This window comes from Drepanopeziza brunnea (genome assembly GCF_022702325.1).
Source record: "Drepanopeziza brunnea f. sp. 'multigermtubi' strain 214-2 chromosome Unknown ctg14, whole genome shotgun sequence".
NCBI lineage: Eukaryota > Fungi > Ascomycota > Leotiomycetes > Helotiales > Drepanopezizaceae > Drepanopeziza > Drepanopeziza brunnea.
In genome coordinates this window covers 1817162-1842662 of record NW_027094077.1, presented here as the reverse complement: position 1 = coordinate 1842662, position 25501 = coordinate 1817162, and the positions used below count along the sequence as shown (strand labels likewise).

At 48.0% G+C, this 25501-nt stretch overlaps 9 protein-coding genes across 9 annotated transcripts; 5 read left to right on the top strand and 4 right to left on the bottom strand.

Annotated features, from left to right (window-relative positions):
* Nucleotides 1-880: 880 nt before the first annotated feature.
* Nucleotides 881-2585, top strand: L3040_008099 (uncharacterized protein; the record flags this gene model as incomplete). Its single annotated transcript, XM_007291912.1, has 2 exons — nucleotides 881-1306; nucleotides 1362-2585. The coding sequence occupies 2 exons, from the start codon at nucleotides 881-883 to the stop codon at nucleotides 2583-2585; spliced, it is 1650 nt and encodes a 549-aa protein (XP_007291974.1).
* Nucleotides 2586-5036: 2451 nt separating this feature from the next.
* L3040_008098 (uncharacterized protein) lies at nucleotides 5037-5969 on the bottom strand (the record flags this gene model as incomplete). Its single annotated transcript, XM_007291913.1, has 3 exons — nucleotides 5037-5163; nucleotides 5225-5577; nucleotides 5673-5969. 3 exons carry the CDS (start codon nucleotides 5967-5969, stop codon nucleotides 5037-5039), a joined length of 777 nt encoding a protein of 258 aa, XP_007291975.1.
* Nucleotides 5970-7298: 1329 nt separating this feature from the next.
* Nucleotides 7299-7949, top strand: L3040_008097 (uncharacterized protein; the record flags this gene model as incomplete). The annotated part of the gene is made up of 1 exon (XM_007291914.1): nucleotides 7299-7949. The coding sequence occupies one exon, from the start codon at nucleotides 7299-7301 to the stop codon at nucleotides 7947-7949; it is 651 nt and encodes a 216-aa protein (XP_007291976.1).
* A 321-nt stretch (nucleotides 7950-8270) lies between these two features.
* L3040_008096 (uncharacterized protein) lies at nucleotides 8271-9050 on the top strand (the record flags this gene model as incomplete). Its single annotated transcript, XM_007291915.1, has 1 exon — nucleotides 8271-9050. The coding sequence occupies one exon, from the start codon at nucleotides 8271-8273 to the stop codon at nucleotides 9048-9050; it is 780 nt and encodes a 259-aa protein (XP_007291977.1).
* Nucleotides 9051-9204: 154 nt separating this feature from the next.
* Nucleotides 9205-11083, bottom strand: L3040_008095 (uncharacterized protein; the record flags this gene model as incomplete). The annotated part of the gene is made up of 2 exons (XM_066154805.1): nucleotides 9205-10903; nucleotides 10965-11083. 2 exons carry the CDS (start codon nucleotides 11081-11083, stop codon nucleotides 9205-9207), a joined length of 1818 nt encoding a protein of 605 aa, XP_066010699.1.
* A 338-nt stretch (nucleotides 11084-11421) lies between these two features.
* Nucleotides 11422-12284, top strand: L3040_008094 (uncharacterized protein; the record flags this gene model as incomplete). Its single annotated transcript, XM_066154804.1, has 3 exons — nucleotides 11422-11498; nucleotides 11593-11818; nucleotides 11994-12284. 3 exons carry the CDS (start codon nucleotides 11422-11424, stop codon nucleotides 12282-12284), a joined length of 594 nt encoding a protein of 197 aa, XP_066010698.1.
* Nucleotides 12285-13034: 750 nt separating this feature from the next.
* On the bottom strand, nucleotides 13035-13809 carry L3040_008093 (uncharacterized protein; the record flags this gene model as incomplete). The annotated part of the gene is made up of 3 exons (XM_066154803.1): nucleotides 13035-13273; nucleotides 13375-13530; nucleotides 13605-13809. The coding sequence occupies 3 exons, from the start codon at nucleotides 13807-13809 to the stop codon at nucleotides 13035-13037; spliced, it is 600 nt and encodes a 199-aa protein (XP_066010697.1).
* A 2635-nt stretch (nucleotides 13810-16444) lies between these two features.
* Nucleotides 16445-17846, bottom strand: L3040_008092 (uncharacterized protein; the record flags this gene model as incomplete). The annotated part of the gene is made up of 2 exons (XM_007291917.1): nucleotides 16445-16822; nucleotides 16869-17846. The coding sequence occupies 2 exons, from the start codon at nucleotides 17844-17846 to the stop codon at nucleotides 16445-16447; spliced, it is 1356 nt and encodes a 451-aa protein (XP_007291979.1).
* Nucleotides 17847-18997: 1151 nt separating this feature from the next.
* On the top strand, nucleotides 18998-19499 carry L3040_008091 (uncharacterized protein; the record flags this gene model as incomplete). The annotated part of the gene is made up of 2 exons (XM_007291918.2): nucleotides 18998-19123; nucleotides 19221-19499. 2 exons carry the CDS (start codon nucleotides 18998-19000, stop codon nucleotides 19497-19499), a joined length of 405 nt encoding a protein of 134 aa, XP_007291980.2.
* Between the last annotated feature and the right edge of the window lie 6002 nt (nucleotides 19500-25501).

The following is a 25501-nucleotide window of genomic DNA, read 5'->3' as shown; positions in this document are numbered from 1 at the left end:
ATGGGATGCGATTTTATGATGGGCGTTTGGTGGTGTCTGCATTTCCGGTGACCGGGCAGGTTGTTCCTCTCACTATTGAGGATCGCCAAAATAGGTCAAGGAACATGGCGTTTGTTGCCCGGACGGGGGAAGGGAGGGTTTCATTTTCACGAGCGGGCGTGTGAGCATTTCTTGCATTGAAGGGCGTTATTTTGCAACGACATGGCGAAGTTTTGGGCGCAAGATGATGATACCATAGCCTGCGAGATGAGAGACAGGCGCAGCGATAGATAGAAGCTATGGATAATGAAGCAGTCTTTCGCTTCTCACTGCTAACGTTACGTATTGTGACTCGCTGTCAGGTCGGTCTGCGATCTTACTTTTTTTTTTTTTTTTTTTTTTGCCCCTTTTAATTACTATTGATACTATTGATATTGGCGAGGATAGCAATTGTGTGGCTTCGGATAATCGTTATGCCTAGTCCGACCGGATAAACAGCCCCCGTAGTTGGTTCCGTCATGTGTGCTACATAAGACGAACCGAGATCATCGCTCCACCACCACAACACGAAGAAATGTTATTGTCAACCGACCATTCAATGTCGCCGACTCTTTAAGAACACTACAATACGAAGGATATTTCCGCCCCTCGCATATCAACAACTCTTCTGCAGCTTCTACAACTTCTGCCTGCCGACAAGCCTCATCACTGATCAATCGTCGAACAGCCCCTCTCTACCAGTTCCAGCTTCACTTCACCCAACTCAACAAGCTTAGACACCTAACTACTCGATTCCCCTCCCAGAGAGAACTCTGCCAAACTCCTTACCTCGAACATATCTGGGATAGGTCGACCAACTTTAACCTCAAACTCAACCTCAAACCCAACCTCAGCCTCAACCATGAGCGCTTCACCACATCCCTCTCCCGTCATGGGCTCTCATCGCATCGAGCGCCAGCACTCCAACTCGCCCCCTCTCCAGCCGCAACAATTGTCTAAGAGAGATAAGAAGCGCACCGTTCTCGCCGACCGCCTCGCAGAAATCACCATGTCCTTCTCTGCGAATCGAGACCAGCACTACCGTACCCAACTCCAAGCTATCCAGATCGACTCGAACCTCATTGCAGAGGCCGACGTTCATTCCAAGCTGCCCCTTCCAGACGAAGCCGATCAGATCGATGAGCTGGTCAAGAATAATATCCAAAGGACTATGATGAAGGCTCTGGGTCCAGATCCTCCCCAGCGGGCTGGGAGAATTTATGCCGAGTTTGCGAAGGAGGTCAACGATGCGCAAGAGGAGCGAGATGCGGCTATGGTCACTCTCAAGGTGGGTGTGCATGTTTCCCGTACTTCAAGAAAACTTGCTAACCAACTGATTGAAGAGGGACTACGATGTCAAGATGAATGAGATCAACTCCTTCCATGCCTACAAGAAGCGAGTCGCCATAACCGAATACAAGTCCCTTTCCGACACCCTTCGGGACCGATTGATCAACAGCGTCATGAGCAAGAAGGCTCGTCTTTCGAAGGATAAGGATGCTATTGAGATTGGAGAGGGTAATACACATGCGCTCCTATTACATCCAAGCCAATTTGGCATTGCGAACCCCGCAAGCCCCAGTGCGCCCCATGGCAAGCGAACTACCAGACACCGCCGCGATGCTGAAGAACTCCCCAACTTCACAGAGAGTCATAAGCGCAAGAGAAAGGCTCCTGACAGTGACGAGTCGCCTGCCCCTGGACGTCACCGTAGTGATAATGATGCGAGCACCCCGCACTGGCTTGCCGAGAAGCAACGATTGATGGCGCACCAAGTCGGCTCCTCCCTCTACAGCGTCGACAAGCTCTTCAACGAGAAGGAGCTTTGCTTGACGTACAACGCGTCCGCTCTCGCAGCCTACGCATACATGCTCCGACACGCGCCCTTCTCCGAAGACGCAGACAGCCAAACCAACGGCAAACCCGACCGAAGCTCTGACCACGAGAAAGCTCCCACAGCAGGCGATGCCGAGGATGAAGATGAGGGCTCCCCTCCAGGCGGCGCCATGATGGAGCGCCAGTTCTCTCACGCTACGCGGAGCACTCGCGGCAACGTCGTCTCTTCGGGGTACGGGATTGACATGTTTAACGAAATCAACTACCCATCCAACCTCCTCGCGCTTACTCGTCAAATCCCACGCCTCCCACAAATGATTGTCAGCGGCAACACGCGCCAATTCGCCACCAATCCCAGTAAAGACGCCGTCGTGCCCTTGCAAGGTCTCAGTCCCGAAGAGGCGAATGCGGAAATTGAGTTAATGCGCCGTGCACGCACTTACAATGACGAGCGAGGCTTTGGCTCGAACCTCGAGCTGGAGCCCGGTGCCAAGACTTTGCTGGAAGAGGCAGCATGGCCGAAGAAGTATAATCATTGGGTCAAGAGTGACAACAGGGAGAAGATGGGGAGTGGGCAGCTGCCGATGAGCAATATGCGCGGCGACCTCGGAGGCGAGCCGATGGTGAATCAGATTTCGCAGGGGGCGTCGAGCTTGGGTGGTACGCCGATGAGTCGGCAGGCTACGGATGACAGTACTACGAAGATGGGGAAGCGGGCTGCGAGGAGATGATGAGTGCCTGGTTGTTTTTCTTGTGGCCTCCCTTTCTCACAGGAGTATGGAAGATTGCACATCTGGGTGTACATGGTGGACACGGAATGGTGGATCGGGATTGGAACGGATGACGGCAACCATGACCCGGCGGCGGCGTTATGGCAATGAGAGGAGAAGCGGATTCGGGAAATCGGGGATATACCACGGCTGGCGTCTTTCTGTCCAAATTTCCCTCGCGGACGCTCTATAATCGAAATTAATATTGAAACTTTGTCTTGCTTGCTTGCTATTTTGGTACCGGCTTCCTCTGCTTGGCCTCTGCTTGGAGTCAAATGATAGTTGTATATTCATTTCCCTTTTCCTCCCGCTGTCATATCCTTCCCTTCCCCATTGTGCTACTGCGTAGGTAGACAGGCAGGCGGGCAGGCAGACAGACAGTATATATATAGTCTGCAACCCCCCCCCCCCCTAAATCTCTTCCCCTTCCCCTTCCCCTTTCAACTCTTTCCATGGACAAGTTGACAGCTGTTCAAGGAAATGGATTTGCTCGCTCGGTATTTGTTTCCAATCCAAGAGGGGGGGTTTTGGGATGAGATGAGAGTTTGGCTCGGGTGGGTTAAGTTGGCTTGGATTGGGTTGGGTTGAGTTGAGAGCGGAAGAAGTGAAGGGGGGGGGGGGGGGGGGGGGGGGGGGGGGGGGTATTTGATATTAGGGATTTGGGTTGATAATGAGTGGATAAGTATGGATGGATGGATGGGTAGGTAGAGTAGATGTGCTGGATAGGTGTGCTGGGTGTATTGTTGTGCTTTAATGTGTTTTATTGTGGGTGCTGCTGTTTGCTGTGCTTGCTGTGTTTGCTTTCGGTGGTGCCGAGGTTGGGTAGGGGCTGAATGGCGATTGGACTTTTCCTTCCCCAACCCCCGCCCACCTCCCCCTTTTTTTTTTCCTTTTTTCCCTCATTGGTAAAGCGAAGGCAAGTGATGGGGATGTGAAAGGAAAGGGCAAAGAGGAAAAGGATAGGTTCGATGAGTAAGTAAGGGTTGGAAGATGGAGTTCGGGAAGTTTGGAATCTGGCACCTTGTTCTCTTTTCGTTAATATCATATAGGTATCCACAGGTGTAAAGACTTAGTACGAATATACCTTTTTAAACCCCTATCATCAAGTCTAAGAAAGGAAGCTATTCAAAGTGTGTGTGCGTGGAAAGGAGTATATCTTAATGCTGAGACGGGCAGGCGTTAGTGGCTATTGTACGGTCTATACCCAATCGCCTAATGTTTATTTCAATGTCCTTATTAATATACTTATTTGGTTACTTTTACTTCCTCTGTTATAATAGTAGCAGCAATCGTAAAGCTCAGCATACGCTTGGCAACTCTCGTAATTATATAGTAATAAACCTTCGTTCTTAAACGTAGTTTAAAATCTAAAAGAATCTAAAAGTTATTCGCGTATTCTCTACTCTATGTCTACTTAAAAACCATCGTCCCTTCATGTTTCCATTATTTTTTTTCGTTCTATTTAAATTAACATCGTCTCTTTATTTTTCCTCTGCTTCTCTCTATTCCATTCTACTTTTAGTCTCTGTCTCTACAGCGAACAGCTGCGCTAGGTTAGGTCTCCAGCCTCCTATAGTTTTGTTGCGTTATTCCTCTTTTAGTTGTTCTATTATCAGTATATATATTATGCTCCAAGTGTGCTTTTTAGCTCTGAGAGCCGAATCGGGAAGGTACGCGGAGCTTGAGGTTGGATGAGGAAGCCGAATGAGTGAAGTGCTGAAAGGCCGCTGCACTAATCATCTTGTCTGTTTCGGAGGTGGCAATGTTGAAGTAGCCACTAGAAGAACCGAGACGACTCAGTGAAGTGGGTGTAGTAACCAGCCTAGGTGCTCGAAACGCCTACGAGCAGGTATTTCCCTGTTCCTTACACCGTTTGTTAGATTCCGATGAAATCCACTATTACTGCATCCTTGAGATTACGATAGCTTTTTAAAGAAAAGGGTTTGTGGTAAATTCGCTCGAGCCGCTTGTCTTTATTCGTAAAGCACGAAGAGGTCTTGGCGTTCTGGAACACTCGGGAGGGAAAACATACGGCAAAGAAAACCTCTGCAGTATATGACCTTGCCGACAGAACATCCAGTCTTAATACTTGATTGGATGCGTGGCTCGTTGCGTAAGGATTGAAATCGATCTCGCGAAAGATGTTGAAAGGTTACGGACGAATGGCTGGGTTGCTCGTATCGAATGAGTAGTCTTCGCGAGCTTTTTGCTCGGTTCAGAAGAGTCAACGCGATACATTGGAACGGAATAATACTCCAGGTGTGCCCTGCAAATTTCTTTGCTGTATTGCTTGTGGATGGTTGTGCGCAAGCCTCGAGCGTAAACCAAAAAGTAACAATCTTGGCAGGATTACTTCCTTTTCATTTTGATTCCGAAAACAGAATAGACGTTATGCCAAGTACGAGATGCAATTTAGTCCAACCTCGGATTTCTCTCCGCCGCCATAACACCTCCCATCCCATTTAACTTATGTAAGGGCATAGAACGAGCCAGGAGCGAAACAAGTGGCCGGTAGATCATCTTCACATTCGCTCCCATCCTGCAACAATATCAGCACCCAGCACAAACTCTGCTTCCATCGCAAGAATTATAAATCGTACCTCTTGGCCCCTTTAAACCGAACGGAACCGATCCTTCCCTGGCTATCGCTGTCATCCACGCCAAGCTCGAACATGACAATCTCGTTCTCCACTCTCGCCAGAATATCAAGCGTCGTGATGCGCAGACCGAGCAGGATTTGCAAGTGCTCGCCGTTCGCTCCACGGACAGCCGCGAGATCGAGCAGGCGAAGGGCAGCAGACAGGTGCTCGTGGGCTTTTGACAAGGGGGTGATGGTGGCGAGGAGCTGGAGGGTTTCGATACGGGTATCGAGGTGGAGGGAGGAGGATTCGAGGATCTCGGTGCAGTGGTGGATACAGAGGTCGAGGTCGCGCTCGAGGTAGGCTTCTTGGGCCTGCTCTCTGTCAGAAATATCCCGAGCTATAGAAGGTATCGATCGAAAGGCTGAGCGGAGTGAAGTGCTCCATGAGGACGTGGAGATAGACTTACCCGCTTGAATTGAGATAAGTAAAGCTCCGATTTCATCTTCGCAATGAACGCTTCTGACGAAGACGAAGTGAGAACGCGTCTGACGTGATCATTGTTGGGCTCTGCGACGCTTGGGAGCGGATTCTTCAGGATGCCCTTAGGACGGATAGTCTCAATCGGGGAGTTGGTTCGGCCATGCTGGTCTGTGGGACCCTTGGAGCGAAATGCGTTCATGAGTGAGGTTTTCTTGCGGGAGCCAGTACCGTGTGTCTTATGGGAGGCCTCGGATTTATGTGGTACGGGCATCTTTGACGGCATCTTGAAGGTGTTTCGGAAGGGTGATGTTACAAGAAGGTTGAGGAAGAGCTGAGTGATTTATTTTTTCAGGACGTTGTTGCTGCTATTCTCTCAGATTCCAGGGCTTGAAATTCACTTTTGAGAAGTCTGAGGTGAGTAAAGATATTTCGTTTCAAGAGGAGAGTCTTGACTCTTATGCAAAGGTGAGTGGGTGAATTTTCTCCTTGCAAAGGAGAGCGAGTGAAGATTTAACTTCACTATCACAATCTGTTGATAGGTCCAGAAAATAATTTCACTGACATTGTTTCTACGGATCATAATGTAATGTGGTAAAAAACTTCTAATGGGTAGTCGCAATGAGGAAATCTATTATTGACTTTCTTCTCCCCCTTATCCCTGATCTCGCTTAATTCCTGGCCTGCCTTCCTCTTCCAGCTTAGACTTAGAGACGATTTACTAAGGGCTTGCATTGAAGTGCTATCAAATATGGAATCTGAATAGGTTTTTTTTCCATGATATGGATTTTTGACAGATCGTGAGCGCATCTTCCATAGAGAAATTGAAGCTCGGAGTCGCTCGGGCCTTGGTTGCACGAGAAGGTTATTTTTACCTTTTTTTTTGGAAATATTTTCACGTTGAAAATAGCCAGGTTGTGTTAGGAATCGATATTCAAAAGATTTCTCCTGTTTTGAGCTATTCACACAGTATATGATGCTTTCAACGTGAACTTCTTGCTTATGTATACCGGTCTAGCCTTTGAATACATATTTTCTGATTCAATACCACATTTTCCGCATCTCCGAACTGGCTACTGAGACACTAAGATTCAGAATACTCAAGTATGCAAAAAATATTTACCTACAATTGATTCAAGCATGTACAAGCCTGAAGTGAACAAATGTGAAGCTATGGATGGTTCGGAGTGATGAGTGAGGGCTCGTGGTTCGTGGGCAAGTTTGAATTCGCCAGAAGTATACATACAGCATGAGTTTAAATTGAGAGATGCGGCTATGATGACGACAATCAGGAGGCTTGATATTAAATGCACAGTTCCACACCTACGATAATAGCTAGAATCCTGTCTCCCCAATGCCTCATCCAGTTTGTTACACCAGGACATTTTTCTTGCTCTTTTCTAACTTTCCTTTTCTGCATTTCAGGATCGACCGGATGTTTCTTTCAAAATTTAATATCACTGTCAGTTACTGCTATCCCTCTCAAATGGGGTGTTTACGAAGTTAAATGTAAGACTTCCAAAAAATCCGCGCTAGTCCTCGCTTCGAAAGGCCTCAGCCTTGCTTCATCACTTTGCTTACTCCAAACATCACAACTCAAACCACCACAACAAATATGTCCGACAGACCTCGTTCTCGGTCGCCCAGCACAGGCTCCTCGAGAAGACGAAGCCGATCCCCCCTTCGACGTTCTGAATCAGAAAGGGACCGCACCCGCGATCGTCGCGACAAACCACGAGGCGGCGGCGGAGGCTTCAAGTGGAAAGACAAGCGTAGCACCACCGACGAGCGTGAAGGCGGAGGCAAGAGATTAGAGCGTGGATACCGCAATCGCTCGCGCTCACCGCGCCGAGACAGGGAGAAGCCCGCCGAGCGGGAAAGCAAGGGCAATTCGGTGGAAGACAAGTTCGGCGTCGCGGACAAGTTTGGGCCCTCGAAGGCGAAGAATACGGCGGAGAGTACAGACAAGCCACCCGAGCGCGCGCCCGCTGCTACGGCGTCGGTACCGCAGGCTGCGAGCCATGGGGAGCCGATGATTATCGTGCATGTTAACGACCGATTGGGGACTAAGGCGGCGATTCCGTGTTTGGCGTCGGATCCGATCAAGCTGTTCAAGGCGCAGGTTGCGGCGAGGATTGGGAGACAACCACATGAGATCCTGCTGAAGAGACAAGGAGAGAGGCCGTTCAAGGACCAGTTGACGCTGGAGGATTATGGAGTCAGCAATGGGGTGCAGATTGATTTAGAGATTGATACTGGGGAATAATAATAGGGCACGAATGGATGGGCCCGGCGTTGGGAAAGGGTCAGAGTTTTTCAACTGGGCTTTTCTACTTGGAGGATTGATATCACTAAAAGCCTGGGATTTGCATGAATGATATACTCATGCTCTATTAGGAGTACAACCTTACTTGGGAGGTGCTTCACATACCTGCAAAACCGAAGAGCCTCGGAACCCGACGGGGGGTTTTTTCTTTCTTATCGATAAGTGAGAACGACAGCCTTCTCCTCGAGCTTCAACCTCCTTCACTCACTTCTCCTACAAAGAAGCCAACACCCCAATGCCTCAATCCACCCTCCAGCAGCAATGCTAACAACGAGCCCCCATCTGCGGATACGCCGCCCCTCTCCAACAACAGTCGAATACACCGTCTCAACCTCCCCAACCCTCACGCTCCCCCTCCGCCTTCTCATCCTCCTCACATCCATCCTGCGCCTCGTCGCCGCCCTCGCCATCCTCCTCCTCCTCTACTCCAAATACCTACTCTCCTCCTACGCGCCGCCTCCGGCCCCAGCACCGTCTACCCGCACGCCGCCATCAGTCCTGTCCGAGGCATACATCTACCACGTCCTGGGCGCCACGACGCGCACCCGCATCGGGACGCTGATCTCCCTGCTCGCGGCGCGGATCCCCCTCATCCTGCTCCTCCCGAGCTCCGCCGCGCTGCTCTACCTCCTCTCCCTGCGCCTGCACACCACCGAGTCCCTGCTCGTGCTCCGCGGCCTGGGCATCCAGACGTCGTCGTCCTCGGCCACCTACCTGAGCAGCAGCGCGACGCGCTTCATCCCGACGGTCAAGATCCAGGATGTCCTCGTCAACGAGGCCTTTCGCGGCTTCGAGGTGAGGTACTACCTGGTCGTTGTGGTGGAGGGGGAAGAGAGCGTTGTGGTAGTGTTTCCGAGGTTGTTGCCTAGGAGGGACGTCGTGGAGAAGGTTTGGAGGGGATGTAGGGCTTGCTTGTTTGAGGGAGCGAAGGAGAAGGAGAGGCTGCCTGCTGTTGGTGATGATGGTGGTGGGGGAGCTGGTGGTGGTCGTGGTGGTGGTCGTGGTGGTAAGGGGGACTTGAAGAAGAGGGAGACAGGTTAGGAACGGGTTGGGCTTGGGAGGAGGGCGTTTTTGGATACGATATATACCATGGGAAAATACCAGGGGCCAATGAACCTAACAGAAATACTGCACGATACTGTACACGTGCCAGCGTTTCCAATCACAGTGATGTATGTTTTTTCTGTCAGCCTATCTACTTGTCTGCCTTCTCGGCCGGGGTATCTGCAGAGGCAACCACATTATTCAAGCGCCTGAAGCCCAGCAGCTTCATCTCCGCTGAGTTCTCGAACCCTTTCCTAACCGCGTACTTCTCGTTGATGACATCCACCGTCTCCATCCTCAGCTTCTTCATCACGGGCGTGTAGAGACCCTGTAGTCTCGGCGAGTCCCCCCCATCAAACACCTTCTGACTCCTGCTTCCCTTCTTGGGCTCCCCAACACTCAAATCCCCAGCCGGTCTTCCTTGCTTGGCGATAACACCCAAGAGTGTGCTGGCTAGAATCTCATCGACCTTCCTCTCCCGCCAGACCTTCCAAAGCTCGTCCATGATCCCAGCGGTGCCGTATTTCTGGTCGCCGCTGTTCGGATCATCGCCGACATAGTGCCATTGGATGGCATCTTTTCTTTCTGCGTCATCCTCTTGCGGAAACACGCAGTTCCAAAGCACCAGCGGTGTATCGGTAGCCATCTCGTACACCGGCCGTCCGGGATTCGTCTCGACGTCCAGTAACTCCGAAACGATAGACGGCTTTTCAAGGCCCTGTCCAACGAGGAACAGCACAGCGACCATGTGCCTAACCTGATGCCACAAGAAGGCAGACCCGTGAAGCGTAAACGTATACACTTTCGGATTCACAGCCTGGCGAGTAGAATGTGGCGCAAAGTCCGCACCGTTGACAAACGCCAATCCACTCGTCGAATCATCCACCTCCTCGATATCTGCGTAGAAGATCCTCCTTTCGAAATTAGAGATCTGCTTTCCCGGGTCCACTTTGCAGAAATTCCTGAAATCGTGAATCCCCTCGAATAGCTTGGCCGCTTCTCGCATCTTCTTGATGTTCAGCCATCCATCTCTCATCTTGCCTTCCATCGCCACCGTCTGGCCTTTCTGAGTTGGGACCTCCAGCTGCGGAGGCGTAGGCATGAACGCCGGCTGGGTGAAGAAGTACCGATATTGGCGTTCTCGGCAGGAGAAACGTGCCGAGAAATCCTGCGGTGGTGCTGGGCACCAGGCTAGGATTCTGATGTCTGGTGGGAGGAGACGATTGAGCAGTGAGCAGTAGGGGATTTCATCTGCAATGGGGTCGAAATTGAGAGCTTCTTCGTAATCCGGGTCTGAGAGGCCGAGATCTGGTGTCGGAGTCATTTGTGGCGACAGTCTGGAAGGTGCTAGAGCCGGCGAGGCCATCTCGACCGAGCCAGGTCTGGCGTATGAGTTGAAACCTCGCGTAGGATCGTCCGGACTGACTGTCGATGTGGAAACATCCTCGTCTGCCCCCTCCTGAACCTCTTCCTCGGAGGCTCTCTTCTCCCTTTTCTTCGCCAACGGCCGATTACTCCTCACTCTAATGCCAATCACCTGCCCAAAAGCACTCACCCCTTTATCCGTCCTCCCACACTTGCTGTACTCACACCCATCCCAGTTCACCTCACCCGGCTGTCTCGGATTGACCACATCCGGGAAGATAAGTCTCGCCTTGTTGAAGGCTTTCCACAGCTCTTCCTCAATTGTCGGGAGAGGCGTGACGGATTTCTGACACTCGAACCCGTTGTAGCGCTTGCCGAGATAGGCGAGCTTGAAAGCTACAAGCCGGGTGCTGTACTTGGAGGGGTCGAACCTCCTTTCTGTACGGGGCTTTTTGAAGGACTTCTTTTCGGGGGTTGTGTCGAGACTGTGGTTTTGCTTTAGCTCCGTCCGGTTTATCATATATATACAGAAGGGGGTTGATATACCTTAGATTCTTGATCTTCAGCTCAGTTTCCAGCTGTGTGACCCTCTCAATCAGCTTCTCCTGGCTCCATGTTGCGTATTTCTCAGCAGTTGTTTGTGCTTTTCCCGTTTCCGCTTCCATTTTCTTCCGATACGTTTCCGAAGCAGCAACACGTTCTCTGTTTCCTTCAGTGTTCTTTATCCCAACTCCACTTTGTGACGTGAATGGTGAAGCCGAAGAAGTCAGTTTCAGACGCACGGATTCCAGCCGTCTAAATGAATGGGAGAATAAGGGTCGCATACCCAGCGACTGATCAGACTCACTTACGGCGATGTGCGGGCGTCCAGAGTTTTTATAGAGAGCGCTAGGATGACCCACGTGATGCGAAGATAAAGCGGCACGGGAACACGTTCTTCTTGTCGACGCCGTTTTCTTTCAAATTCTCTCACCCATTGAGGACTCGAAAAGATGTAGAGGTCATGGCCGATATCGAGACGCCTGAAGCTTCGATCCTGTTGCTTGGGGATGCCGAGTGTGGGAAGAGCACTTTCCTCTCGTGAGTATGCATCGCGCGCACCCGTTCAACGACCATCACCTCCGAGATGCATTCTCTCCATTCGTATCTTCGCGGAATTGATCAGATCCCATAGTCGTGTGAGCAAAGGGTCCATCGCTCATAGCAGCAAAGGCCCTCTTCCCCTCCTCCAAGACGGCAACCAGCCTTTCGTCTTGGACATCACGTTTTTCAACCGCCCGTATCGCTTCGAGTTCTACGACACGAGCAGTCCGGAGCACTGGACTCTGCTGCAGCCAGACGTGATAGTCCTATGCTATGACATCTCTTCACGGCTATCCCTCATCAACGCGCAAAGATTCGTAGGTATACCTCTGTGGAGGTCCACGCATCCAAGTTTCCAGCACTATTCCATTCTCATCATCATCATTATCAACATCATCGTCATCCTGTCTCACCCAACTCATCAACCCCCACCGATTCCCCATCCTGCCCTCCCAAAGTTAAAGGTAAACCCCCACTGACACCCAACCCCAGTGGATCAAAGAGACCACGCGGATCTTCACAGCGCAGCGCGAGCTCCCTATCCTTTTCCTCGGCCTTAAGCGCGACTTGCGAAGCGAGACGGACGCGAACGGCATCATCTACCCGCAGGAGGCGTACCGCGTCGCTCAGGAGATGCGCTGCGATCGGTACCTGGAGTGCAGCGCCGCGACAGGCGAGCTGGTGCGTGAGGTGTTTGAGGATATCTGCCGGACAGCGGCGTTGGCGGGGACGAAGGAAGGAGGGAGTGGCGGGTTGAGTGAGGGCGGGTGTGAGGTTATGTAGTTATGTAGTGATGATTGAGTGCTCTCGGTTCTTGGTTTGGCTCCTGATTTGCGCTCAGGGGAGGGAGACTGGGACCCGGACTGGGAGTATGTATATTCAATGTCAGTTTGCGTAGTATGTCAGGATTCATATATCATTTTTGGGGTATTTCATACTTGAAGTGAGAAAAGGCCGACTCGATAAGGGTAATCAAGCCATGAGCTTACATTCCTATAAGATGGAACTAAGATAAAACCCCTTTTGAATATCAGAAGAAGTGTTCTCATAAGCGTCATTTCCGTATCTCATGGCACGGGAATTGTTTACAAAGCTCCCGAGTCTTGTGACATTAAGCGAGAACCACCGAAAGACTTGCCCGGATCCCATTTGGACAACAACACTTCACCATCACGCGAGAATAAGGTTAGATTCCGAACATCCCCATACCATAGCTAAAACGTTTCGACTTTTCTGGCCATCAGATAGAACACGCATGTATCTATTCTTATGAAAGTCAAAAAATGGAAATCACTTGGGGTTAAGGACATTCCTGGCGCTGCGACGAGACCCAACACACTCTTGCCGAAGAAACAAGCAAGACCAGAATCTATATCATTAAAAGTTTCATCATTCATCAGGGATTAAGATAACAAGCAAACGCTATGCATCAATAAATCGTGACCAAAATTGCTCGCTATGCAAATATGCACCCTCTTCCTTTCCTCTTCCTCCTCCTCTAAACAGTTCCCTACCTCTAACCTACACAAGTGTCTACTGGTACTCGTAAGCCAGCGGGCCATCCCACTGTGAAGTTTCGGCATCAAAGCTGATACACTCGACGCCCGTGCCCTTACCCACGGCGTTCGCCCAGATCTTCCACACGTCCTTTTCGACGGTAGCGCTATCTTTGCACGCGCTGAAGGACTTGCCCTTGAATTTCAGACTGCCGACTTGGCCTGGCGCTGTGGCGGGCTTGAACTTGAAGGGGGCAGTGAGGCTTCCTTCGGGGACTGTGAGGTTGTTTCCGTCGTCAGCGAAATGGTGGATTTGGGAGAGAGAGAGAGAGAGAGAGAGAGAGAGAGAGAAGGTGGGGGAGACAGGGAAAACTCACAATCACGGCTGTGGGCGGCCAAGAAGGCCAACGCACCATCAGCGGCAACGTAGACCTGCTGGCCGCCTGCAGAGACGGAATTGAGGAACAGGGTGTTGGCCTCTGGCCGGGTTGTGAAGACGGTAGTATTTCCTGCTTCCATGCAGTTGACTTCCACTAGAGCACATACCAGAGTGGTTAGCGCGCTCGGCTCTCCAGAGAGGGAGAGGCAAGGAAGATGGTTCACCTACTACCAGGGCAGACGGTGGATGTGCCGTTGTTCAGGTTAAAGAATTTGTCTTTGGCGTTGAAGATGAGTTGGTGGATAGCGGTGGGGGTGCCGGAGGTGGAAATTGTGAAGATGTTGGAGTCCATGTTGCGGGCTTGTAGGTTGGGTGTGGGAGATGCGCTAGCGAAGCCAGCGAGGGCGCAGACGAGAGCTGTCTTGGCGTACATTTTGATGGCGTTGGTTTGGTTTTCAGGATGAAACCAGAAGAAGTGTTATCCTGGTGTTTGTGTGGTATTGTAGTTGTCTTGATTTCCAAGTGGTGTTGTGGTTGTTAGATGTTGTAGAGAGAAAATGTGTGATAGTAAATAGTAAAGGTTGGGTGGAACCTTCTCCAAGAATATATATATACACACACCCTTCCTGCCATGCAGTTGGACACCAACCTCTCGGCATCATAGGAACGGACCACTCTTTTCGTACTTTAAGCAGTGATAGACATAATCTCGTAACATGCTTAACCTTTATTCTAGGACAGTGGACGATTACCGGCAAATTGTCGTTGCCGATCATAGATTATAGCAAGCTTCCGCCTAAAGCTCTCTGGACCCTCCCAAATCTGGAGCCTCAAGCTCTAAAAGGCTCTAGACTTGATATAAGACGCTAAAAAAAGAAACGAGATAGATAAAAAAACAAAATTCTAGGTCGTCCTCACGCCATACCGTCACAGCTAATCCTGATCTGGAATATTCCAAATCTCCCAAAAGAGAAAGGCATCTGCTGGATACGGACGTATATTATCATCCTGCAGCATCCATCGGTTTTAAGCGAGCGTCGATCCATTAGCGTTACTATTCATGGCCCTTTCTTTGCTTCTCGAATCTCAACTCGAGGATCTGCCAGCCTGCTAGCTCATTCAAGGTATAAGCGAAGAGTTGGCTACTATTCCCGAGCTCGCTCTTATTACCAGATGCTTGCTTTTGGAGTTGCCGTAATTAATCAATAGCGCGTTATTAATTTAGATTGATGGCTTCAAGCCGCTATCCATTATTCGTTTAAATAAGTGATCGGCTTAATATTACTCCGGTAGCCGAACCAATGGAAGCCCTTGTGGTCAATTATTCTACGAAAGCGCTGGGGTTAAAGTAAGTGCCTATACCCCTGCTCTATATGGCAGAATCGATGGCAGAATATTTCACCGCTCAAAATCACCATGGCCGAGGCGGTGACTTCCTTTACCTCCAGCACCTCCGAAAGCTCTCAAGCTTACGTATCAACAACACCAGCGTTATCAACGCCGATTCAGCCCAAATAGACGACTTATTGGACCGGCCACTCAATCTCAGCTGCAAAACAAAAAATCTACGGCATGTTTCTCGACCACCCTGCGAATCAACAACGAAGCCGAAGCGGCGAATGCAAAGCACTGCGGACTCCGGAGCGAAAATAAATTTGCAAATGAGCAGCAAGGGTGGGAAGATAGATTCCTGAATATAGAAGACCCCAATCTTAAGTATATTTACCGAAGACCAATTTCTCCCACGTGTGTTAATAGCGATTCAAGCTATTATTAATCAACGAATCCTTTTTTCTTTCCTTTTTAAATAACGGAAATCGATATTACAATCACGGCGGTCCTCTGACCATTTCTTTAAGAAGACGGTCATAGGACCGTGTGAAATCAGTAGCGCTGGTTTTCAACGAAGAATAGGTGGTTCATTCGCAAGACCGACCGTCCTCGAGCAAAGAGACCGTCCCAAGACCGTCCCGCGGCTTTAATCCGTTCAGATTTTTAAAAACGAGACTAATGATAAAAATCGCCTCATAATCACAAAGGCCGACTTCAGCTACGACTGATACTAGATCTCGATAATCAAGCTCGGGCCTGGTTAGCCTACCTCCCCTCAGGGTGTACCGGTACTTACCACTTACGCCTGTGACGTTGTACCGGTTAGGTACAAATGGAACTTTCGGAGGAAGACGAGATGCGACGTCATATTTGTTAATGCTTCTAGAGTCGAGTCGGATTTTTCCTGGAGACTCCGGCACGATGCAAGACGGAAGAAATAGGTAGTGGGGCCGAGCATGTCCCGAGTCTGCGTTCAGACGTAGGTAGGTAACAGAGGTACCGACCGGTACTCCATACAGCGGGGAGGTGTTGTGTTGTTGTCCCCGGTCAGAAGCCAAGGGGGGTTGTGGAGAAGGAAAGGTACAGAGCCCACACTTGACCTGATAAGGTACAAATGTAAATACGGTAGCTAGCTTTTGCGTAGAAGTTCGTAGAAATTCACGTTACTACCTGACTGAGCTAGGCTCTCAGCTTACTTACCCTTTGTCTGACCAAGGACAGCACTTCACCACTGTATCTCGGTATAGCTAGAGCCAGAGGAACGAATACATACATGTCCGGATGTACAATACCGATACACAACACGCCAACCTTACACGACGTTACTCAAAAGTTATTATCCTATTTTCTTATTCTATGGCTGGTTCTCTAAAACAGAGGAATGCAACTCTCCCACGCCTTACTCCAGCACTTGGGAAGCGTTCAAGAGGAAAAAGCCAAAGATTTCTATATCTTTCTGGTCTTTCCTTCCAGAGATTGAAAATATCAGTATGTGTGAGCCGCGAAAGCGGTTTACGGTGAGGGTATAGCAATTGTACGGAGACAAAGAGTCCGACGACACGACGTCACATCGCCTTCATTCTCTTCCCCATACCCAATTTCAGTCCGAGTCCTGCAACGCCGCCAATGAGGAATGCAAGCAAGCAAGCTGGCCAACAGTATCAGAAAGCCAAAACCATGTGTGAAAAGAAACGAGATAAACGGCCTGCCCCGCCCGTATGTATACCTGCCTGTGCCTAATCCCAGAAGAGAGCGCTGATGGACTCGCCGTGGTGAACGCGACGGATGGCCTCAGCGAAGACCTGTCCGACGTCCAAGACCTCCAGCTTGGGGCACAGGCGGAGGTGCTCGCCTTGCGGGACGCTATTGGTCACGACCACTTTATCCAAGGGGGAGGCATTGATGCGGTCGATGGCGTCCCCGCTGAATACACCATGGGTGAGCAAAGCGTAGACTCTCGTCGCGCCCTCCTTCTTCAGCAGCTTGGCAGCTCGGGTGATGGTATTGGAAGTATCCGCCAAGTCGTCAACGAGTATACAGACTCGGTTCGTGACGTTTCCCACGAGCATCATGGTGGCATTTTGGCGCTCGTTAATACGGGTGGGTCGACGTTCCTAGGAGTATAAGTTTGCGCAAGTTTGGAGTTCGGGGACGCGTTACCTTGTGAATCAATGCGAATTCCATATTCAGGTCGTCCGCAATAGAAGTTGCCCTCTTAGCTCCACCGGCATCTGGACTGACAATTACGGCCTCTCTGAAGTTCGGTATCTTGGTCTGGATGTACTTCTTGAGCAGGGATTTTCCATACAAGTTATCCACCGGGATGTCGAAGAAGCCTTGGTACTGCGGGTCATGCAGGTCCATGGTGATGATATGATCCGTACCAGCACAGGTCAAGAGGTCTGCCACCAGTGTACCGGCTTGGGCAACCCACTTCTTATATCCTGGCTTCGGCTGGAACAGTTTACTCGTCTCCTTGATCATACCTTGGTTTTCGAAGTTGTGGGTGGTGTACGTTGGGCCAGAGGGAGGAGCCCAGCTTGGGCCAGAAGAGCCCGAGTTGCCGCGATTTCGTCCATTCATTGAGGACTGGGAGTCAAGCGTCTCCGATCTTCGAGGCGGGGTGATCCCGTTGGTGTAGCCATTCTGTTGCTCCAAAACCGTTTTGGCCAGCTGCTTTTTCAATGCCTCCGTGCCGTTGCCATTGCCATTTGCGAGACCCTGGGTTTGAGGTTGTCCCGGGGCTGGCGTTGTCGGCCGGCTTTCGAAAGTGAAATCACCTCCAGTAACATTGGTTGGGGCTTTCGATAAGGGGGCACCAATCTTGTTGTAGGGAAGATCGGGTTGTCGAGAATAAGGGAACAGAGGAAGGACAGCCGTGACCTGTTTCGCCGATCCAGTCTTGCATGCAGAGACCATTATGCAAAGGTCAATGAAGTGATCGTTCACATTACCCCCTCCTGACTGGATGATGTAGACATCCTTTCCCCGAACCGAGTCCTGGATCTCCAGGCGGCTTTCTCCGACTGAGAACTTCTTGAGGATTCTGTTGCACGGCGGCACACCTAGGATGTTAGAGATGGTTTCGACGAGATGAGGGTGGGAGTTTCCCCCGAGGACGACGATGTTGCGGACCATGGCGCAGTCCGAGGAATGTGGATGTGGATGTGGATGTGGATGTGGATGTGGATGTGGATGTGGACTTGGGATTTCGAGTTGGGTATTGAGGAATTGGGGAATTGGGAATTGGGATTGTGAATATCAATCCAGGTGGAAATGTGGGTTCCTAGGAGGGGGAGGGGGGGAGGGGGGAGGTGACTAGGTAGATGAGCTAGATGGCTGGCTGGCTAGCTAGCTTTGCAACCGCGGTAAAAGTGAAGGCAGATCGATACAGTAGGTTATAATAGGACTTCAATGCGCGAAGAACTGGAGTGGCGGGGCAGGAGAGGGCCAGCAGACGATAGAGATGCTATGAAGAGCAGAGGAGCAAGCGGCGGCGAGCGTGGTGTTGACAATCCATTTGATATGTGATTGATGTAGTTGTAGGTGTTGTTGTTGTGGTGGTGGTGGCGGTGGGGGTGGTGGTTGTTTGGAGTAGACAGGACGAGGAACAGGAGGAGGGGAGGGGGAGAAGAGGTCTGAGGTCTGAGGTCTGCAGTTTCGCGCAAAAAACGAAAAAAAAGTTACTGAAAGCTCCCGTCGCTTGGCCTGGGCACCACACTTATCCCGATCCGGTCAAGCGGTAGCGGGGTTGAGGTCTGGACCCGGAAAAAAAAGAGGTCAAGGCTGAGGTCAAGGCTGAGGCTGAGGCTGAGCAGATGTGAAGATGTGAAGATATACTATCCTCAGGTAGATAGTAGAGATAGTAGCAATCTTCTACCTCATACTCTGTACTTCAAAGGGACCTCTTGAGGTAGAGTCGGAGAGCGAAAGAAAAGAAGAAAGAAAAACAAGATAAGAAGAAAAAAAAAAAAAACAATGGTAAGTCCACGTGCTCCACGTGCACACGATTTTGGTTTTGGTTGGAACCTCTCGTATCAACTCCAAGAGGTACAGATGACTACCGGTATCTACTCTGGCTTGCCTGCTTGCACTTGCACGCAGATATCCGCTTGCAGACCTTACACAATAACAAAACACAACACAACAGAATACAGCATACCCTGTCTGAGCTTTGGATCAGCCTGCAGAGAGTCCAAGACCAAGGCTAACGAGAGACAAGAGACGAGAGACAAGCAACAAGCAACAAACGACACGCAACAAACGACAGGCAATACACAGCAAATATCATGAAGATCTTGGAGGCCCAGTCCGCGACGCTGACCAACTATGAAGTCTTCACGCACCTTAAAGCACAGAGAAATGGATCCCGCAAGAACGGACGCCCAACTGACCTCGACAATATGGTGCATGAGGTACGATGAACACTCAATGCAATGCAATGTAATGCAATGCAATGCAGCCGTCCTTACCAATCACTATTGCTAACCAGCACGTAACTATCACCCATAGCTCTTCGAGTACTTCAAGGACCCGGCATGGCTATCTCCTCTCGCCAGCAAGCCCCTGACCTACAATGAGCGCACCATCAAGACTCTGCTCCAGCGCCTCCGCCACTGGGACTTCACCAAGGGCGAGGTGATCATGATTCTGAACCACCGACCGGCGAAGCCCGAGAACCTGAACACCATGGTGCAGGAGATGGAGCAGCGCTTCACCGACGAGGAGCAGCTGGAGATTGTCCAGATCATCGCCGAGGTGTTGGGCAAGCCGAACGTGGTTGAGGCGTGAGGGCAGCTGGAAGTGGAGGTGGACATAGACAGGTAGATGGTGGAATGGACATGGCGTTTGGGTTTCGGGAAAGGAAGAGCGTTGCATTGCATGACATTGCATTGCAGTACATTGTACGGCGTTGGGTTGGGTTGGCCTAGCTTGGGCCTGGACGAGTTTCGGATAAGTATAAAAGACCGAGAACTCCTGCAGAATATAATCGGATTTCCTTCTGTTTCTGCAGAGTCACTGCCTCTCTGGCCGCCTTGCATTTCTAGGGACTGGTGAGAAGCAAGGGAGCTGTCAGGATGATGGTCGGTCCCACAGATATCTTCACTGATTTTCCCTTTGCAATATACCTGAGCCGTTCTGATTTGATACTGCTCTCTTCGGATGTCCACTGTTTTCATTTATTTTTCCTTCGGAAAGGGAGACCTATTGTCCCAGCCAGCATGCTATTAAATCTCGCGGGTCTTGTTCTTAACCTTATTCTGCCTACCCGCTGCCAACCTCATCTGTTTCATCTGCTTCATCTGCGTGCCTGCTATGCGCTTCAGAATAAGAGTTTCATTCTACGAGTAATGCGGCTTCTTCTACCCCCACAGCCATGGAAACCCAGCACGCGGTTTCTTCACTGAAGGCAAGTCAATGGGTCCTGCACACAGACATGGGGTAGGTATTGGAACGCGTCTGCCTTCAATCACTCGGGCCATGCGTTTTCCATATACATATACATATACATACCTACCATCTGCGCTCTCTCGAATCCTGCTTCATGCTTGACTTCTCATCCTCTCCCGGTCTTTTCATTTGCGCAAGAGAGGGCTCGTCTTAGCCGTGGCTCTCTTTATTGTTCCAAGCCCAACCCTCGTAGTCATGCTTTTCAAGATCGTCTATACGATACCTATACCTCGATCCGGATCCTAACGCCTATTCTTCCTCTTCTTTCTTTATCGAGGCTTGCGACTGTTGTAATTACCTATATCTTGATCCAGGTCCCAACGCCTGTCCTTTTTATTTTTTCTTTATCGTCCCCAGCGTCGTTAACATATTTGTTTTTGTTTTCGAGGGGCTACGATTCTTTACCTGTACGAAGGGCTTCTTACGAACCTTCGGCTCTCTTTCCTGCGGCAAAGAGAGTCTGGAGAGCCGAAATTGAATCAAGGTAGCCTTTCGAAAAGATTTTCTTTTACCGGCGATCCGAACGAGCCTCCTTCTATCTCGACTACTACGCCGATTAGGATCTATATTTAACGAGCAGACCGATTGTGTTGGTATCACAGGGGTGATGCAAGGTCCGAATACGTATTCGTTTCTTCGAGTGGATTCAGCTTGTTTTGCATGCCTCTCTAACTAGGTACGTAAGGTAGTAGCTACTTATAGCCACCGATGCAAACGGAAGGTACAAACGGAAGGGCAAACGGGAGAGCAAACGGAATTCCACGTGAGTTGGCTCGTTTGACTGAGTTGACTCAGTTGACTGTAGTTAACCAGTTGTTACGATGCTGGCAGGCCTTAGGCCATCAGGCCACATAGGTTGGTTGGAGGATGGGGGATTAGTAAGCTGGGCTAGTCCTATCCAAGACTAAGCCTACGCTAGCGGCCGCCAAAGGTACATAACTTCTCAGCTCTCTTGTATTATAGTTCTTCTCTTCCTCGTCTTTCTTTCTCGTCACTAAGCGTACCGATAGGTAGCTTATTACAATACTACCTTTTCTCAGCCGTAGCATAAAGAAAGACCGACTACCACCCTCCGCTGCGAAGCATTATATCGACCTCGTTTCCGATATACTTCGAACTGCCTCAGCTGCAATTCGAAGGTCCTTTCAAGTTACATTAGCTCTCGCTTTCCCTCTCAAAAGTTTAAGTACTTTGATCAGACATCCCCGCTGATTTCATAGTCTTAAAGAAAGCTAAACCCTTAAGCTCGAACTGCTATCGCTGCAATTCGACCTTCACCTCTCACCTTCGCCTGGACTGCCTTCGCTATAATCCTTCCTTTTATCTTTCTTTAAAACCTTATAAATACGACACATATACAAAAAGGATTCCGAAGCTTCTTTATTAGAACGGCGATTGATACCTTTATACAAACCCTACTCGAAGGCTTAAAGAACGTGCACGCTTCGCTTGTATTGATCTTCCCCCTTCTTGCTAATAGTCACTGTTTAGCTTTAAGTCTTTTTTTCTACTGCTTAATTGACAGCTGGCCTTTTCGTTGTGTCGTGCCTTATACAAGCTAGATTGAAAGACTAAGGCTACAAAGATCACGCTTGCTTTAAAGAAACTTCTTGAACTTGAATGCTTTCTTTTTATTAATGCTGCGATCTACTGACTTCTTAGTCACCGCGCGTAAGCTCTACGCGTTCATTTCTACAAGGCACTTAATTGCTATACGCGTCTTAGCGCTCTTAAGAACATTAGAAAACGTTGCAAAGCATATCGAGAGTTACTTTTCCTTTTAGCCTTTATCCGAGATCATCGACCTTTCTTTCGATTTTAATATCGAATGGACTGAAGGTCGAAGTAGCAAATTCATACGCGCTTTAGATGCTTAAGTAAAGATTGCAATGCTAAAAGATACCGATAGTGATAACGCACTTTCTTTATTTAACGACGCACTTTCACTTGCACTTTAGCTAGATCTTTAAGCTATTGTTTTTATTATTAAGCGCTAACGATACGTCTTCCCTCGACCTCTTATCAGCTTAATTACCTTTTTTATGATACGACCTTTTACAATCAGTAAGCAATTCTCGGACAGTTTAGTATTCGAACTAGTTCTTATTCGCGGCTCTCTCGTCGCTATGTCTACACTTACTTTCGTTTTTACGACGGCTTAGCAAGAAGTCATGACTAACGCTATCATGACTGCAATTGCACAAGCTTTGCGAAAAGAACGCGCTTTTAAGCAAGCCTTTTCGGCCACCCAACCTGCTGTCTAGCATGCTATTAAACTTGCCGCTTTAGCAGCAGACTTGCAGCTAGTCTTCGAGTACTACTTTTTAATCTTAGATCTTTTTATACTCTTTGTCGAAAGCAATAAGGTCAAGTGGCCTCGCTCTTAATTTAGCGATTATCGAAGTGACGTTGATTACGACGCATAAAAGATGGATATAAAGCTTTTTCTTAAAGAGTACTCCGGCAACTTCTTTATTAGCTCTTCTTAAGTAAAAGCTTATTTTAAATGCACTTTAAGAAAAGCTAAGACAATGATTTTAAAGCACATATCTTTCGACTTTGCCGATACTTGCAAGGGTTCCGCTAATGTTTTGCGAATCTTAGACTATCGTTTCTTCGATCACAACCGTGTTTAATCAGCTCGCAAGAACTATTACTAGCTTATAATAAATAAAAGCATGTCTTACAACGATTTCCGAACCAAGTTCATTGCTTTCGCAATCATTAGCAAGATTTCTCGCAGCCGATGGTTCGAGGACTTGTGTAAAAAGATCTCTTTCGCTTTTAAAACCCATTTGATAGTCGAGAAATACAAGATGTAAAGCAGCTACGAACGCTTAGACGAATACTTCGCTATCGTTAATAAAGAACTTCGCAACATTAAGTCGGAAGAAGCTGTTATTGCACGTCGCTACGCTTCTTACGCTTCTTCTTTATCTGCTAATGTCTCGTTCACTTTAAGTGCAAGAACCTTAAGCATACGAGGCATCTTGAAAAAAGATAATTAGCGCTTAACCTTTTTATCTTTTCGTGCTACATCTCTTTCCCTTTTAAGTTCGCGCTCAACTAGTCTTTTTAATATCGTTTGTTTTAGTTGCAAGAAGCTTAGCTATATGCAACGTGAATGCCTTGACTTTAAGCTTAACAAAAAGATCGTCGAAATGACTATTAGTCAAGAGCTTGCAGATGACCTTCTTTCGAGAAACTTTTAAGCCGTGGAAAAGACTTTTACTACGGCGTTAGCTATAATTTGTAGAAAGAATTGCGATTTGATTTCCGGTCTTTTATTAAAAGACCTTAGTTCTTAGTTCTTATAGAACTAGCACGCAATGGATTTTTTATTAAGACTACTATATATATTAATAACGGAGCGAATATTTTTAACGCGATTAAAACCTTTTTAGCTTTTTAACTCTTTACTCGATTCGGTAACAAGCTTGTTACTTTACTTTACTTAATCATTCTTACCGGGTATAATAGCGCTTTAAATGATTTAATCACTTACGCTATACTCTTTACTCTTATAATCGATCGGCGTCGTATTAATTTCCTTTTCTTGGTCATCAACTTAAGTTTTATAGACGTATTAATTAGTCGCAAGTTCATAGCTTACTACGATATTGGTCAGAGATTCGGGGCTAAATCTTAGTTATATTAGCCTTTTGATATGCTTGTTATTCCGTATTTTAGACTACGCATTTTCTTAGACTTCTCTTATACGGTTATTACACTGAGCTATTAAGAGGATGCCTTTCGTCGCGATTAATTATTAGAAGAGCAAGACGCTAAGATTTGCATCTTGCAACTTATTCTTAGCTTAGCAAAGTCATTTCTAACGCGGAATACTAGCTTTATCCGTGACCTTTAAAAGCGCTTGGCTATAATAAAGACCCTTTTACGAGGCTTGAGTAGCGAAGTTTATCGTAGCTAACCCTTTTTTAAAGAAAAGACATGGCTCACTTTTAATAAGCGTAAGCGCTAGCACATAATAAACATCTCTCTTATTAGCGCGTCCTTAATAAAAGCTATATTAACACGCTTTCGAAAGAATTATAAAGCTGCTAAGCAAGCTAACGCATCTTTCTTTAACGAGTTCGTATTCTTAGCTTTAATTCACGACATTCAGCGCGAGTAAAATCGGCGTAATATCGATTCTAAAGATAAAGAAACTATTTAAATTGCTTTTATAAATCGTGCAAACCTTGCTTAAGCACTTAGCGCGAAGTACGCTGTTAATAACGCTAAAGTAAACTAAGAATTGCCTTCCGAATACGCCGAATTCAAAGACCTTTTTTCGAAGAAAGCTTCCGATGTCTTCGCAGTTCGGCGGCTTAAAGTAGACTATAAGATTACTTTAGCTATTAAAAACACTTTGATTACAAAGCCTCTCCGCCGCTTTACAAACGACTAGCTCTCGGAAGTCAAGCAATACGTCTAGGACCACTTGTACAAAAGATTTATTAAACTTTCGAATGCTTTTTATTCGGCCTTAATTCTTTTTACTAAAAAGAAAGATAGATCTATGCGGCTTTGCGTAAACTACCGCCGTTTGAATTCAATCACTTAAAAGGATCCTTACCTTCTCCTTTTAATAGATGAGATAATAGCTCGTATCTCTTAAGCTAAAATCTTTATTAAAATCGATATTCAGCAAGCGTTCTACTGCATACGTATCTCTTTCGAATCCGAGGATTTGATTACATTCCGGACCCGTTACGGTACTTACAAGTATAAAGTACTTCCGTTTGGCTTTACTAATAAACTTACGACGTTTTAACGCTTCATTAATAAAATATTGATAGAACACTTAAATGATTTCTGCTCCGCTTACTTTGATGATATTTTTATTTACTTTACGAACGAGTTAAAGCATACCGATTATATTAAAAAAATCATGCGTATCCTTAACGATTATAGATTATAAGCTAACATTAAAAAGTGTGAGTTTAGTATTTACAAGATTAAGTTCTTCGGTTTCGTAATTAGTACTAATAGTATCGAAGTAGACTTAAACAAAATTGCAGTTATTATTGATTAGAAGTATAAGGAAAACGTGCGTAGCGTGCAATCCTTTTTTAGTTTTTGCAACTTTTATCGGCGATTTATCAAAGGATTCAGCTAGCTTTGCAAGCTATTAAACGCTTTTACGGCTAAAGACGCCCTTTTCTTTTTCAATTCAGCTTGCAAAGAAGCTTAAGAGAAGCTTAAGACAGCATTGCAAAACGCTTTTATTCTGTGTTATTACGACCTTTACAAGCAAACCCGTCTTGAAACCGATTCTTTTGATAGCGTTGTCGCTAGCGTCTTCTCTCAGCTTTAAGACGATAGATTTTATTACTTAG